At 46.4% G+C, this 15,207-nt stretch overlaps 1 protein-coding gene across 2 annotated transcripts; it reads left to right on the top strand.

Annotated features, from left to right (window-relative positions):
- The first annotated feature begins 6,505 nt into the window (after positions 1-6,505).
- LOC135821339 (uncharacterized) lies at positions 6,506-11,851 on the top strand. Of its 2 annotated transcripts, XM_065334401.1 has the most exons (6): positions 6,506-8,470; positions 8,732-9,268; positions 9,460-9,762; positions 9,958-10,605; positions 10,684-10,908; positions 11,063-11,851. In XM_065334401.1, exons 1-6 carry the CDS (start codon positions 7,937-7,939, stop codon positions 11,849-11,851), a joined length of 3,036 nt encoding a protein of 1,011 aa, XP_065190473.1. In that variant the 5' UTR covers positions 6,506-7,936. The 2 variants fall into 2 exon arrangements, with proteins under 2 accessions (XP_065190473.1, XP_065190474.1); XM_065334402.1 differs by lacking the exon at positions 10,684-10,908 and having other exon boundaries at positions 6,508-8,470.
- The last annotated feature ends 3,356 nt before the right edge of the window (positions 11,852-15,207 follow it).

Here is a 15,207-nt window from a genome sequence, read left to right as displayed (position 1 = left end):
TTGTTGTTGATTTTTATTTTACTTCGCAAGGCCAAACGGGCAATGGTGCCCAACTCTATGGAAGCGAATTTCAAAAGGGAGAGAGCTACGGGGAGAGAGAGAGAGAGAGAGAGAGAGAGAGAGAGAGAGAGAGAGTGAGAGGGGGGGGGGAGGGAGGGAGATGATAAGCAATTTTGCAGCGTCAACAGAGCGATTTTGCAGTGTCAATAGAGCGATTTTGAAGCGTCAATAGAGGGAACATAAAGAGTTCATAAGCGCACAAGCACGCAGAGAAGAGTAAATGACGTGGTGTGTGGACGGGAAAAGTCAGACAGAGCATTCATTGCAAGGTGTAGGGGATGGAGGTAAGCTTAAATTGCTGGGCAGCCTTGATCTCCCTTACACTCCTTGGGAGAGCGTTCCAGGCCAAGGCTGCCTGAAAGGCCAGGCGAGATCTGCCGGCTTCTGACTGTGCCGAGGGGACAGTGAGGCCCCTGGAAACCTGGTGCCGGGTGGTGCTGCCAGCTGATGGTGAGAATAGGTCCTGGAGGACACTGCTGGCTTTCCCATTGACACAGCGCCACACCAGGACGAGCCGCTTCTGGGCGTAGCACTCGCGAACTCTGTACAGGGACATCCGTTCGAGCAGAGGCTGAGCCGATGTGTGAGGCGGCAAACCGTATACCGCTCTCGCCGCTCGGTTCTGCAGGACCTGAAGGCGATCAAGCTGCGAAACCTTGAGGGAGGAAGAGAAGGCGTTAGACCCATATAGGAGGTCAGGCATGATGACTGACCTCACATACTGGATGCGACTACTGAGGCTCAGACATCTGCGGGACCGCCACAATGCTCCAATCTTCTGCACAACTTTCTTCGCCATCGCGTCAACATGGGGGTCCCACTTCACAGCGGCGTCAAGGGTCACGCCGAGGTACCTTGCTGTTGGGCTCAGGGGAAGCTCTGTCTGGTTGCAGCGGACAGCGACATGCTGACCCGCATTGCGTTGTGGTACAATTGACAGGACCTGGCTCTTCTTGTCATTTAGAAGCAGATGTCGATGCTTGAGCCAGTCAGCGACGTTGGTGACGGCCCCTGATAGGCAGGCTGATGTGGCTAGCACTGATTTTCTGTGGCAGTGCACGGCAATGTCATCGGCAAATTGCAGAGATGGAGCAGGATGGGCTATGGCTGGGACATCACGGGTGTACATGCTAAACAGGATCGGTCCTAGGACCGAGCCCTGAGGTACACCAGATGAGCACTTAGCAGCAACACTGTAGGTGGGGCCAATGCGCACTTGCTGGGTTCGATCACTTTTAAGTAGCTGCAGAACCAGCGAAGGGAGGCATGGTCCAGGCCGAGATCGAATAGGTCCCGGACCAGTTGGCTGTGATTGACCTTGTCAAAGGCTTTTGACATGTCGATTAGGCAGACGCCTGTGGCCAACTTGTCGTCCCGGGCCTTTAAGATGGCATCTGTTGCTACAAACAACGAAGTAACTTCTACCGGCTTCTACCAACTTTTTCCTGGTAGAACCGGTAGGAGGAAAGTAGAATCTACCCTTTTGAATAGAAAAAACGAACACTTCTACGGAAAGAAGAAGCTTCAACCCAAACCTGTAGATCAAAAACGAACGCCCCTTACCTCTACAGATTGGTGGGTAAGTACTCCATGTTCCGTTAGCCAGACATTGGGATGTACTTGATCCATGGAGCAGTGAACCATGAGAGCATGCCCAGGTAACCACATCCGTGTACTGGTAGCGTTGACCTGCGTACCGTTCTAACTGCTCTGAATTTCTGAAGGAGCCGCGCGCTGGTGCACTAGGGGCACGACATGATTGTGCTGAAACACAATAGGAGACGAACATTCAAGGTGACAGCACCACCAACATGCAACGCATGTGTGCTTATAACATTGCACCAATATACAGGTGTGCTCAGTGAAATGCGATGCAGAGTGCATATGTGGCGGCGCCCTCAACTAACGTTACATATACAGCAAAACCTCGTTAAAATGAACACTGATAAAACAAACTTTCACTTAACACAAACTAGTATTCAAAAACTCTATTGGATGAATCACTGTGTGGTCACTGGGTATAATATATGGATAAGCAGAACTCTCGTTATTGCGAACAACTCCCGTCGGTCCCTTGATGTTCGTCCTAAAGAGGTCTGACTGTACCTGCAAAGTCCTTGACGCCCCGGATGCGGCACGAATGCACACAGGTACAGATGCAATAACGGAAGCAAAACTGGTCCAGGGCGCCAGCTTTGCACTTTGGGTGGGATTTCGCTGAGCGCGACTGTACAGGTAATATTCCTGAAGGTCAATGGCGGCATGCCCTTGTGTTTGATCAGGAATTTAAAATTAACTTCACCATTGCATCATAGAACCAAAAGCTTTCTTTCCAAACCCCTAAATGACACAGATCTGTACCTCAATCTAGTTGTACTTCAACGTAGTATTAGTAGTTTTTATTATTTTACTAGGGGAGTCCCAACAGGCTACTGCCTTTTTACTGGGAACCCTAGGTGAAGTTTAACCATATTAATGAACAGAGCAAGAGAGTGGGCCTGTCGACAGTCAGCTGGAAGAGAGTTCCATCTGCCTGCTGCCAGAAAAGAAATAGAGCGCATGCCATACTGCGTATAAACGAGATCTATGAGCCGTCAGGCGAAATAGCACGTCATAGTACATTTGAGATCAGCGGGAAGAAGATGACGACGTCCACTAATTTAGTATCTGTCCGCACGAATCTGCTGTGTGTGTGACTCTGTGTGTCAGCTATGATATCATCTTCTGTGGTTTCATGCCTAGCATGTACGTCTGAACCATCCTGCAAAGTTTGAATGACGTAGGTTGAGCGATCGCTCCGCGAAACATACTTTTTGAAATTCTCTTCATAGTATATCTTCCACCATTGAAATTTCGAATTTCTTCAAAAAAAGTGCTGAGAGGGGTGGCTTGCAACCTCGATATGGCTTGTTCCAGGCATGCTTTGGAGCCATCTTCTGTTGAAGTAGTGGCGGGGATCTGCCCTGCAACTGCTACAACAAAAATGATTCGATCTGAGAAAGGGTGAGACCGAGAATCTCGGTTGAATATTGAGTATTTCAAGCCTTTTCACGACGAAGATGGAGTTCTTTTTGGAGATGGACGTCGCGGCAAAGGACATGGTGTCCGACTTCTGGCGTCTGGTGAAGCCAGGGATCATTTGTCCAGTCAGGTCGGCAGCCTAACCGTCGGTAAGCTTGTGTTTGGATCCCGTTCTGCTCGATGTGGTAGATCACAAACAATTTGATATCGCACAAATTGATCTCAGCATCGTGCGTACGGTATTTTATATTCAGAAAATCCCAAAGTGTCTCTGTGTGGCCGTCCTATGCCACGAGAAACTCCAATCAGGCTCCTATGTCCTCTGCCTTCATGATTGAATGTCCACTTCGTTTGAACCACGAACACAACAATCGAGGACGGCTTTGCAATGAAAAATACAGCTATACTGGAGCTGAAAAAAAGAAGAAAAAAACGTGCTCAGGATGAGACTCGAGTACACGCATACACTCCCAGCAGGTGAAACGCAATTTTTGTGAAAAATGCGTGTCGCCGACTGACCAGTAATTTCGCCTGACGATTTGGGGAGTCCATTGCACATTAGCGAGAATTTCGCTTTTAGTAATTTTATAATCTCTTCCAAATAGAAAGAGAGCTGAATGACTGAATTAATTAGTGATGCATTTGAAGCTTACGTGCGCATGTTGGAGTAGCAGACGACCACTTATCCTGGTCAGTGCACGTAGCTGTTGGTGAGCCGATAAGATTGAAACCCTCATCACAGGTGAAGTTGACATGGCTGTTGTAGCTGAGGCCCTGGATGTTCTTACTGCCATTTCGGGGTGTGGCAGGATCCTTACAAGTGATTGCTGTGGGTTGCAAAGCAAAAACACAACAGAGTAAAGTATGTATGAAGTAGTGGGAAAAAAATTAAAATCAAGATCGGGTGCACGAATCTAGACCTCTCCTGGACCGGGAAAATATTCCATTGAGGAGGGGAAATATGATACGATTCTCTGCAAAGACTGTTGTTGCAAACCACCAGTTCTCAATTGGGAAAGGCCTTCGCGCGTATGGCATTGTGTTCGTTGCAATGTTGTATTTCGACTCCGCCGTACCGCTGATGTTGCTGCATGGCATACGCTATATGCGCTGTGTGCGTTTAGCTGTATACGCTGTTATGTCCAGTTTTATATGCGTATGTTTTGCATGTACGCTGTTTTTGCATGCTATAAATAGCTGGTGTTATTAGTGTTCATTGTTAATTATTCGATGAAGTGAAATACACTGTGTAAAGGAAAAGAGTTGTCCTCGTGCCGTGTGATCGTACGATCCTGACAATTTAGAGAATCTTAGAGGATTCATAACATTTGGCGACCACGCCAGGATAGGAGCGAGCATGGCAGAGCAACTACGCAATTTGGAAGCCAGCTTTATCGCCAATGGAGTTCGGTTAGGATTAGAAGGTGAGTTGTTGATGGAACATGTGGAGCAGAGGCTCCAACAGTACGAGGAGCGTGAGGAGCGCAGTGCCAGACGGCGAGAGGAGGCGCTCCGCACCGAGTTTGACAAAACACTAAAGGAGATTAACGAGCGCATCGCCAATGCGTATGAGGGTGATGGTAAAGCCGCGATGGGAGGTACAGAGGAAGCTTCCTGTCACAGCGGGGGGCGTCAACCGTTGATGAAAATCCCCTCATATGATGGAATGCAGCCATTGGAGCGTTATCTTGACCTGTTCGAGGACATCTGTTCCAAGAACGAGTTCGAAGAAAGCGAATGGCTGCTGCGACTGCGCATCGCGCTAGCGGGGAGCAAAGCGGAGAGGATATGTATTGGATGCAACAATTACGAGGAAGCAAAGCGAGAGTTGCTTGCCTCGCTCGGAAAGACTCCGGATGGAGTGTGGAGGACATTGCTGACAGGCAAGCAGCGGTCAGATGAGTCGTTTCATCAATACGTTGTCCGTGTTTGCCGAGAGGTAGAGGTGTGGGCCACACTCGCTATGACAGAAGATGGCAAAGTGGACACCAAGTATAGCGCCGATATAGGTAAAATGGCCCCGGTGCTGCAAGCAATGGCAAAGCAGGTAATCTTGGAGCAATGCGGACCTGAGATGAAGATGTACCTGGTCGAACGGCAGTGCTACGGGATGTCTCTGCGCCAGGTACAGGAGCACGGCGCGTCTTACCAGGTCGCACACGGACGACAGGGTGATACTGCCAGGAAGCCAGTAGAACGATCCGTGCCAAGGCCCACGGCGTCGGCACAGTGCATGGCGATATCGGTCGCAGATGCAGAGAAGCAGCTAAAGTCGCTGCCACTGGAAGGGAGAAAGGGTTTTCTGCAGCGAGAGAGACTCTGCTGGAACTGCCTTAAGTATGGCCATATGGCCAGAGAATGTCGGTCAGGCTCGAGATGCACGAAATGCCAGAGGAAACACCACCTGCTAATACATGATGTGTTGGATAGAGCAGGTTACAGCCGGAAGAAACCGACTGAGATAGTAACAGAGAAGAATGTTGGATCGTGCTGTCTACACTCGCCAAGTGTGCGGCTGATGACCGGAGTGGCACGGGTTGAGGGAAGAACTCGAAACGCGAAGGTTCGCGTGTTCCTGGACTCGGGTGCTGAGGCATCATTCGTGACTGCAGCGTTGGTGTCAGCAATCGATGCAGAACACGTTGGGGTTGAAAATGTAGAGGTGAAGCCGTTCGGCGCGGAACCAACCCAACAGCGCATGGATAAGTACGCCATCACGATCCAGGGTAGCTCCGCTAGCATTCGGGTACGCGCGTTCGTGAAACCAACGCTAGAGCTGGACCTGAAGTGCGCAAGTCCGCAGACCATTGCGCAGTGGCACAGTTGGGGAGTAGAGCTGAGTGACAAGCCTCAACAAGGGACATCAGACGAAATACATATGCTGATTGGTGCAGACTATATCAACGCGGTACTGCACAGCAAGAAGGAAGTTAATCGTGAGACGGTGTGGAAGTAGGAAGCGACGAGCGGGTTCTGGGCCAGGGGGCGCCCGGGTCCCAAAAAATGGGGTATTATTGAAAAATGGGGTACTAATAGTACCCCATTTTTGCGGTGAAAATTATTTTTGGCCCGGTTTTTTTTGCGGATAAAAATATGTGCCAGGGGGTGACCCTACCTCAAAAAAAAGGGGTATTATTGAAAATATGTATTGGGGTGTTATGCTCTACCCTAAACAATAAGGTAATATGGTGTCATGATTTGGAATTCTGCATGTATCATTAATTTTGATTTTTAGGGGTGGGTAATATGTCCAGCACTACATCATAATATTGCATTCCGATGTCTAAAATATTACTATTTCAAATGTCAATGTTATCTTACTTTTTCCAATTTTATATTAATCAGAACTCATAGTTTTGCAGTATTTTGACTTGTAATTTCAATTTTTCGGATCAATCTCCATGGGAGTCAAGTCCGCCCGATCCGGGTGAAGAAGCATGGGTCTTAGCTCGTAAGCTGTACCCAGATCGGTGAGTAACCGAACGGTTAATTCATCTTTATTACTACAAGAAAATAAATAAAACTTCTCTACATATGGTTCGGAGGTTGACCAGGCCGACATCTTTGATCTGGTAGAGAGAGAAATTCTGGAGACGGTACTCGATCATCCAATGGACTCAAAAATGAATTGTGAACCAAAAATGAAATTATATCAGGTTTTATAGGTCCCGCCAAGTCCCGTCCCGCCGGGTCCCGCCTCCGGGAAGGTGACGACCTTGGAGAACACGGTGAACACGGTGCGCGCCAAAAACCAAAACGTTGCTCGCGACATGCCGTGTCTTTTTTGGTTCGGGTTTGGAATCTTTCCATTGACATAAGTCAATTAGTTTTCCATCTATGTCCGTAATCGAAAGGTCCATGAGGTGTAGAATTTTTCTAGCTTTCCTCTCGTATAATTCTTTTCGACATACAACAATTCTTTCTCGAACTTTTAGCTGCTGGAATACCGGATTCATCTTGACCTCAGATGCACAGATCATGCATCCATGCATTGACGTCACAGTACATCATTGCAGCACTGATTTCACTGTGAAGTGTGGAACATGGGTCAATGCGCGATAAAAGGATGAACGTGATTTCAGCGGGAAGTGCGCTAATTGGTCACATGTTTTCAGCGGGAAGTGCGGTAAGTGGTTAATTGTTTCCAGCGGGAGATGAGTGGATTGGTTAATTGAAAAACAACCAGTTATTCCGAATTCAACTATTACGAAAACCCTATAAAAATAGATCCTCGGTACCTTGTCAAGCCATTGTGTGGTTGTCCGCCACCACCCCTGCTCAGGATGGAACCCCTTCGGAAGAAACCTCGTCAGTCTTTTGATGTAGTGAGATCATCTGATCTGTTGCAATTCTTTAGTTATTGTCCTGATCAAGAGTTTGCAGATGTACTAAAGTTTTTCTCTCATGTTCTACCGTCGCTGGAGCTGCTTCTTGAAGAGAATATTGAGCAATGGGGTCAGTACAAGTGTTCTTTGGTAGTTCAGGTGGTGATGCAGAAGCTGAATCCTGCTACAGGACAAATGGTTTCCAACACATTCTTCTTCCGATCGAGTACAACGCTGGTGCTCAACACCATGGACCTGAGGGACCTTCTCAGTAGGATGATTGCTCAGATCAACGCTCGTCTTGATGATTTCGTTCGTCATGGATCAGGTTGGGTAGTTGAACGGATTTCCTGTTTACACATCGAAATGTCACGCTACTGTGTACTTGGAGGAAGTTCGTACATCCCCTTGCCACCGGAGTTGAAGTCGAAGAAGGCCATTGTTAACGTGCAGAACACTGACAACAAGTGTTTACTGTAAGTATAGCAGTGGGGTTTCAGTGTGGTGATACGGTGTATGGATTGAACTGTATGCCGCCTGTCCATGTCTTATGTCATCCGTACTTTAGATGGTCAATACTGGCTGCTAAATTTTCGGCAGACAAGTCTCATCCATGTCGTCAATCGTCGTACGCAGAACATGCGGATACTGTGGATGTGAGCGGCATCGAGTTTCCAGCAAAACTGGAAGACATATCAGTCATCGAAAGACTGAACGACGGTCTTTACATCAACGTCTTCGGATATGAAGAGAAAGTCATATATCCGTTAAGAATTTCTCAGCAACCGCAGACCGCCATCAATATATTGCTCATCCAAGACGAACGCAATGACGTGGAGGTGCAGCACTGGGTGTGGATAAAGTCATTCAGTCGTCTTGTTGCTACTGGAGCACGTCGAGCACATTTTGTCTGCTTCAGATGTCTCTCAACACACGTCACGGAGAAGGCATTGAATAATCATATGATGTACTGCAGTGAACATCCTGAAGCTACGGTGGAGATGCCAAAGGCTGGTGATAGAGTGATGTTCAGGAATGTGAACAAGCAGCTTCAAGCCCCATTTGTAAGTAGAACACTTAATCAAGGTGAACACACTGTGGTCTGTTTTTTTTTTTTTTTTTTTTTTTTTTTTTTTTTTCTTTTCTTTTCTTTCCTGCACATGTTTCTTGACTCTGATTGTTCACCTTTCTGCTGTTTTACTCGGTGTTGTCTCTGCAGCTATTCCTAATTCTCTATCTGTCTTTTCCGCTGTTTTACTCGGTGTTGTCCCTGCTGCTATTCCTACTTCTCTCTCTCTCTCTCTCTCTCTCTCTCTCAAATGCAGGTGATCTATGCCGATTGTGAGGCCTTCATAGAACCTCTGTCCGCTGTCAAGAAAATCGGTCATTCGACATTCCAAAAGAACAAGCATGTAGCCTGTTCCTGTTCGTACATTGTAGTACGATCTGATGGCGTCGTCACGAACCGTTTCTTCTACCGTGGAGAAGATTCTATGTTCTGTTTTCTGCTGTCACTTGAGCAAGAGGAGGAGATTATCCGTGATGAGCTTCTAGCATGTAATGCTGGTCAAATGATCATTTCAGAAAGTCAGCAACGTGAATTTGAAACGGTAGTCTCCTGTTGGATCTGTGGTGAAGCGTTGGGTAGCGATCGTGTACGTGACCACTGTCACATCACCGGTGCTTACCGTGGTGCAGCACACAACCATTGTAACCTGAACATGCGGATTGAGCCGTTCAAGATCAAGATTCCTGTGATCTTTCATAACTTGAAGGGATACGATTCTCATCACATCATATCTGCCATTGGGAGAACATCCACTGATGAGATTACGTATGTGAACGAGAAAGGACAAGAACGGGTACGTTACATATGCGTGGTGTGTGTGTGTGTGTGTGTGTGTGTGTGTGTGCGTGTGCGTGGATCATGATGTTTTTCTAAGAAGGAAGATCATTACTATGTTGGTACTCATATTCACGTTTATATGATTGATATTCATCTTTACAGCTGCACCTTAAAACTGTGTCTCCTCTTTTTCTTTCTTCTTCTCAGACCAAGCGTCTCGGTGCTATCAAAGTGGTTCCCATCAACAGTGAAAAATATGTCACATTCGGATGGAGACAGTTCCAGTTCATCGACAGCCTGGCATTCTTGAACACCTCCCTAGACCGGTTGGTTTCGGCTACACCACCAGATGCATTCGCCCTTCTATCCGCACGATTTCCAGACGAGGATGAACGCAAACTGTTGACACGAAAGGGTGTCTACCCGTATGAATATATGGGGTCGTACGACCAATTCGAAGAAACGCGTCTACCACCCAAGGATGCATTCCACTCAACGCTAACGAACACGGTGAGTAGTGTGACAGATATAGTAGATCTTTCTCTCTTTCTTTTTTCACCATCTTACTTCGAAGTACTAAAATAAGACAAAATGTGTTTGAACGCTTCCTGCAGCTTCATACTAAATAATTGATTGTGTGGGCGAACTACTAAAATAAGTTCGTTGATTTGTTTTTCTTTTTGGTGTACATTTTCTATTCCCTAGGGTATCAGTGATGAAGACTATGCCTATGCGCAAACAGTATGGACTGCGTTTGACTGTGAAGATCTAGGAGACTATCACGACCTCTACCTGGAGACTGATGTGCTGCTGTTGGCTGACGTTTTCGAAAACTTCAGAAGAACTGCTCACGCAACCTATGGATTGGATCCCGCTAATTACCTCACCTTACCGGGATTTGCCTGGGATTCGCTGCTGAAAATGACGAAGGTGTCCCTTCATCTCATTTCCGACATTGACATGTTCAACTTCATTGAGCATGGCAAAAGAGGTGGCATAAGCATGGTGTCCGCTAGACACGCCACCGCCAACAACAGATATCTATCGGAGTACAATCCAGACGAGCCGACAAGCTTCATCCAATATTTAGATGCGAACAATCTATATGGATGGGCCATGTCTCAACCCTTGCCCGTGTCGGACTTCTGCTTTGAAGCAGTGACGGATGATCTTCTGGAGACGGTACTCGATCATCCAATGGACTCTTCGACGGGATACATGGTGGAGTGCGATTTAAGGATTCCAGATGGTGTGCATGACATGATGAATGACTATCCGTTGGCTCCTGAGAAGATGAAGGTGACACGAGATATGCTTTCTCCATATCAGACCCACATGGCAGAGAAACTAATGGTAAGTCATGGTCTATCTGGTGGATATGCTTGTATTAATCTTCTAAGGTTTGTGTATATCTATACTGTACTCTTGTAGGTGACCGGTTTGGAAGCGAAGAAACTGGTACCAAATCTACTGGTGAAAGAGCACTATGTTCTGCACTACAGAAACTTGCAGCAGTATGTGTCCTTGGGTGTGGAGATTACAGATGTGCATCGTGTGCTCTCCTTCACACAACACCCATGGATGAAGCCATACATCGACACTAATACTGACCTGAGAAAGCTATCAACTTCTGATTTCGAGAAAGACTTCTATAAGGTGGGTACTCCACATCATGTGTGTGTGTGTGTGTGTATTTAGCGATAGTGTGGGATCTAGTATGTACTGGAAGTGTGAATGACCTGAAGATAACAGTTTTCTTATTGTTGTTTTTCTTGGCTTTTTTTTTTTTTTGTATGCCTGTTTATCGTAGTTGATGAACAATGCTGTATATGGCAAGACCATGGAAAACGTTCGAAACAGAGTAAACATCAAGCTCATTCGTGAACAGGATGAAAAACCACGTCTCCAGAAAAGCATCAACAAACCTTCGTACATCCGCAGTGTAGCCTTTGAGAACGATCTGATAGCAATCGAGTTTGCCAAGACAAAGGTGACTCTCAATAAACCCATTTATGTGGGTACAGCCATCCTCGATCTGTCGAAGCACTTGATGTATTCCTTTTACTATGAAGTTCTCCTACCCCGCTATGGACAAAATGTACGTTTGCTCTACACTGATACTGATAGTCTGATCGTACATATTCAAACGGATGATCTGTACACCGATATGTCAAACAACATAACAGCCTATGACACATCCAACTATTCACCATCCCACCACCTGTACAGCACGGTCAACAAGAAGGTGGTAGGGAAGTTCAAGGACGAACTAGGTGGCAAACCCATCAAGGAGTTCATTGGTTTGCGGAGCAAGATGTACGCATACCGCTGTGAAGACAACGACGACAATGGCAAGCGTGCCAAAGGTGTGCAGAGAAGCGTGTTGAAAAACACCATAACCGTCGATGATTATCGAACATGTCTCGTCGAGGAGTCTCAGCTGAAGAGAACAATGAATGTTCTTCGAAGTCGACGACATTGCATTCACGGAGAGGAGCTACACAAGATTGCCCTCTGTGGATTCGACAGTAAGCGTTACATTCTGGAGGATGGTATCAACACCCTGGCATTCGGACACAAGGATATTCCAAAGCACTGATGGATTTCCACACATACTAGAGCATATGTCATATCTTCTCATGAAATACATTGTAAATACTATGCGATTCATAATATTCACGTTAATCCAAAGCATGAGCTACATTGTACATATGAAATGCTAATACTTTTTGAGATCATTCACATCCTTCTTTGTTAACCAGGTATGGAATTTTTCGTCTTGATAACCCTTCCATTTGACGAGCCGACTGTTCTTGTTGTATTTCAACACCTTATCGAATCTCAATCCTGTGTGTCTGGCATGTTGTAGCTCAGCTCCATAGAACTGTCCTTGAATGACTTCTCCCATCAGGTCTTGAACACGATAGGTGTGGGGTACAGTGGGTAGGACATCGTTTACCACGAACACTTCCTCTGTCCAGTTGGGCGTGTACCCTTTCTCGAAATGACGTTTAGCCACAGCCAAACGCACATCATCGCCCACTTTGAATTTAGCTGGTGATTGCTTCGAGTGTACGTCTGCATCTTTTGGTTTTCCATCAAGAGAAGCTTTCGTGGGACTCATGCCGATACTGCGATGTTTCGAGCTGTTGTACTTGGCCATAAGCTGAGGAAGGACGTCAAGATACTGTGTCGTAGCTTTCTCCGTGAAATGGCGCCACATTCTGCCTTTCAGTGTTCTATTGAAGCGTTCCACCACCACGGCTTTTCCTTCGTTGTGGGTGCTGTACATGATGATGTTGTGATCCTTGACCCATTGCTTCATTGTTGCATTGTAGAACTCCTTGCCTTCGTCTACCCATAGTTTTTGTGGTACCCTGTTCGATGTTTTCAGGATCAGGTCGAATGCATCCCTGACAGCAGAGCCAGTTTTGGTTTTCAGGGGTACTGCCCAGGCATAGCGACTGTACAGATCGATGACGGTCAGCAGGAATTTGTAGTTCTTGTTGCTTCGGGCAAACCGTTGCATATCCACTAGATCGGCACTCCAGATGTGATCCACAGACCTGCTCTTCACCTTGCGTCTTTTGAAATGCACTCGTCTGGGTTTGTGCAATTCGTTAGCCAGTTGCGTGTGGAATGGTGTGGACTGCGACTTCTTCTTCTGTCTTCCATCATGAAGTGCTTTTTGCACTTTCGTATCCCACAAGGCTCCACCACCTCGCAAGGCACCTAAACTGAGAACCAGTTGATCGTTTTCCAGCTTTTCATCCTCATCGAAGACTCTTCGGAAAATTCGAAGTGCTTCATCCAGACCATATTTGGAAAATAGCTTTCCCATCAATATGGCATACCATCCACATACTGCTGTGCTTCTGTCTTGAACGGCTTGGGTGTTGGTGATGATCTTACAGTCTGCATAGGCTTCTTTAAAGAAATCGCACAGTGCAGGTTCAGTGTAATCTTGCTCCATAGTGTATAGACTGCGTCCGAAACTGTCAAAAACCAGGATCACGTTTTGCTCGCGACACACGGTCAACCAATGATGTCCACCTTCCGGTGCATCGTACACCGGTAGAACGTTGTCGGTGTTGACGATACAAAAGTCTCCATTGTTCAAGGGTGGTAAGAGGTCGTAACTTGTACACCCCACGAACCCTCCAACACCATTCAATCTTCCTTTGATGTCGGCACTGCTGAGAGGGTAGTCCATTCTTGATCATAGCCTGAAATAGTTGCTCTTCAAAAAGGTTGCCGGTATATTTGTATGTCGGAGGAAACTGTCCAGGATTTGTAGGATCCATCGGTCAAATTCGTGGTCTTGTAATAGATTGAAAGGCACTGATGTTAAAGGTGCCTTTCTCTTCTTCCTGACATCTGCAACGGAATCGCGAACTTGATCGGTAGTGGAATCATAGTTGAGTATGTTGGATGCAATCACATTTCTCACAGACGGGTAACTGATGTGATCGGGATTGTTTTTGAAGTGGGTGTCATATAGACGCTTTACTCGCGGATCAGCTTGCAGTTCCAACAGGGTGGAGGTGCTCAAACTGTGATCTGGCACTTGGGAAAGAACTTTCTTGACGCTTTTCAAGTAGGTATTGTAGTTATTACCTCCTTTTTGCCGCATGAGTGGTGGTATACCGAGAACTTCCCACGAATTTACTCTCTTCTTGAGGATGTGTTGAGGATGTTTCGACATAAACTGCAAGGTTTGCAACCTTTTACGCTTGGGTATCGAGAAGGATCCCTTTCTGGACCCCACCCTCTGTATACTGCTCGGTAGCCCATTTGAGAATTTCACCGTAAGATGCTCCATTCTTATTCATTATTGGAATTTTTTTTCAATGTTTCGGCTAACTTTTCGGCTAACTTTTCGGCTAACTTTTCGGCTAACTTTTCGGCTAACTTTTCGGCTAACTTTTCGGCTAAACACGCACATCAACGAGGTTTTTATTCAAAAGTCACCTTTAATGCAGTGTCTTCGCAATACGTGTAGTACTGATTAGAAGAGCAATCAATGGTTAGGATAGGTCTGCGACACACCGCCAATAACTTCTCATACAATCTAAAGATAATGGATGACTTCGTGCACAGACCACCAAACAGAGTATTGAGATAACGCTTGATATTGCTTTTATCAGTGAAGCGAAATAGATACATAAAGTTTGCATTGATCTTCATGTCCTTAATGTTATCAAAGCTCTGAGAGAGAAAGAACACGTTCAACTTATGATGATGACTGTACATGGTGAAGAACTTGTAGAGACACTCTCTTTGACTGCCGTGCTTCAAACCCATCACTCTGATGTCATCAATGATCACATAGGTGTTAGGCTGGAGATCCATGTCTTCGATACACTCGGGCATGGTGCTGTAATGCTTGAAGGATTTGAGGCTTGGGAGACGATACTGATCGGCCGGCGTGTTGGAGATGACAACTATACGCTCAGGTTGCACACGTTTCAGGAGCTTGATGAGAAAGTAGGATTTACCCATGTTGCTCTGTCCCAGAAACAATACGTTTTGACCCCAGGATTTCAGAGCAGGAATGATTTCCGTGAACCAATCCTTAGACTCGAACTGAAGACCAGGAATGTGCAGCCCGTGTCGAGCAGTGGCCGTGGTCGGAACATCGTCGTTCCTTACGGGACTAGTCTTTTTCTTCCTCCCGATTTCCTGTCCAAGGAGCGAGATAAAGTCCATGATCAGATGTTGTAGGATGGACCGATGTGAGCGGAACTCATAGAAGACGGTCCTGCACTGTTAATGTTCTGTCGAATTTTTTGAGCAAATGGAGTTTCAGGACGGGTTAGGGATCTACGAGGTGCAGACAGGAACGATGAAGCTTCGTCGAGGGCACGATGTCCTAGTTTTTTGAACAATACCCTTCCTTGTTTCTTTATTCCTCGTGCCCTGCGGCCTTTGGAGCGAACATGACGAGCTGGCTTC

Source organism: Sycon ciliatum, chromosome 7 (genome assembly GCF_964019385.1).
Source record: "Sycon ciliatum chromosome 7, ocSycCili1.1, whole genome shotgun sequence".
NCBI lineage: Eukaryota > Metazoa > Porifera > Calcarea > Leucosolenida > Sycettidae > Sycon > Sycon ciliatum.
The sequence above is the reverse complement of the archived record's forward strand: the minus strand, read 5'-3'. Positions and strand labels throughout refer to the sequence as shown.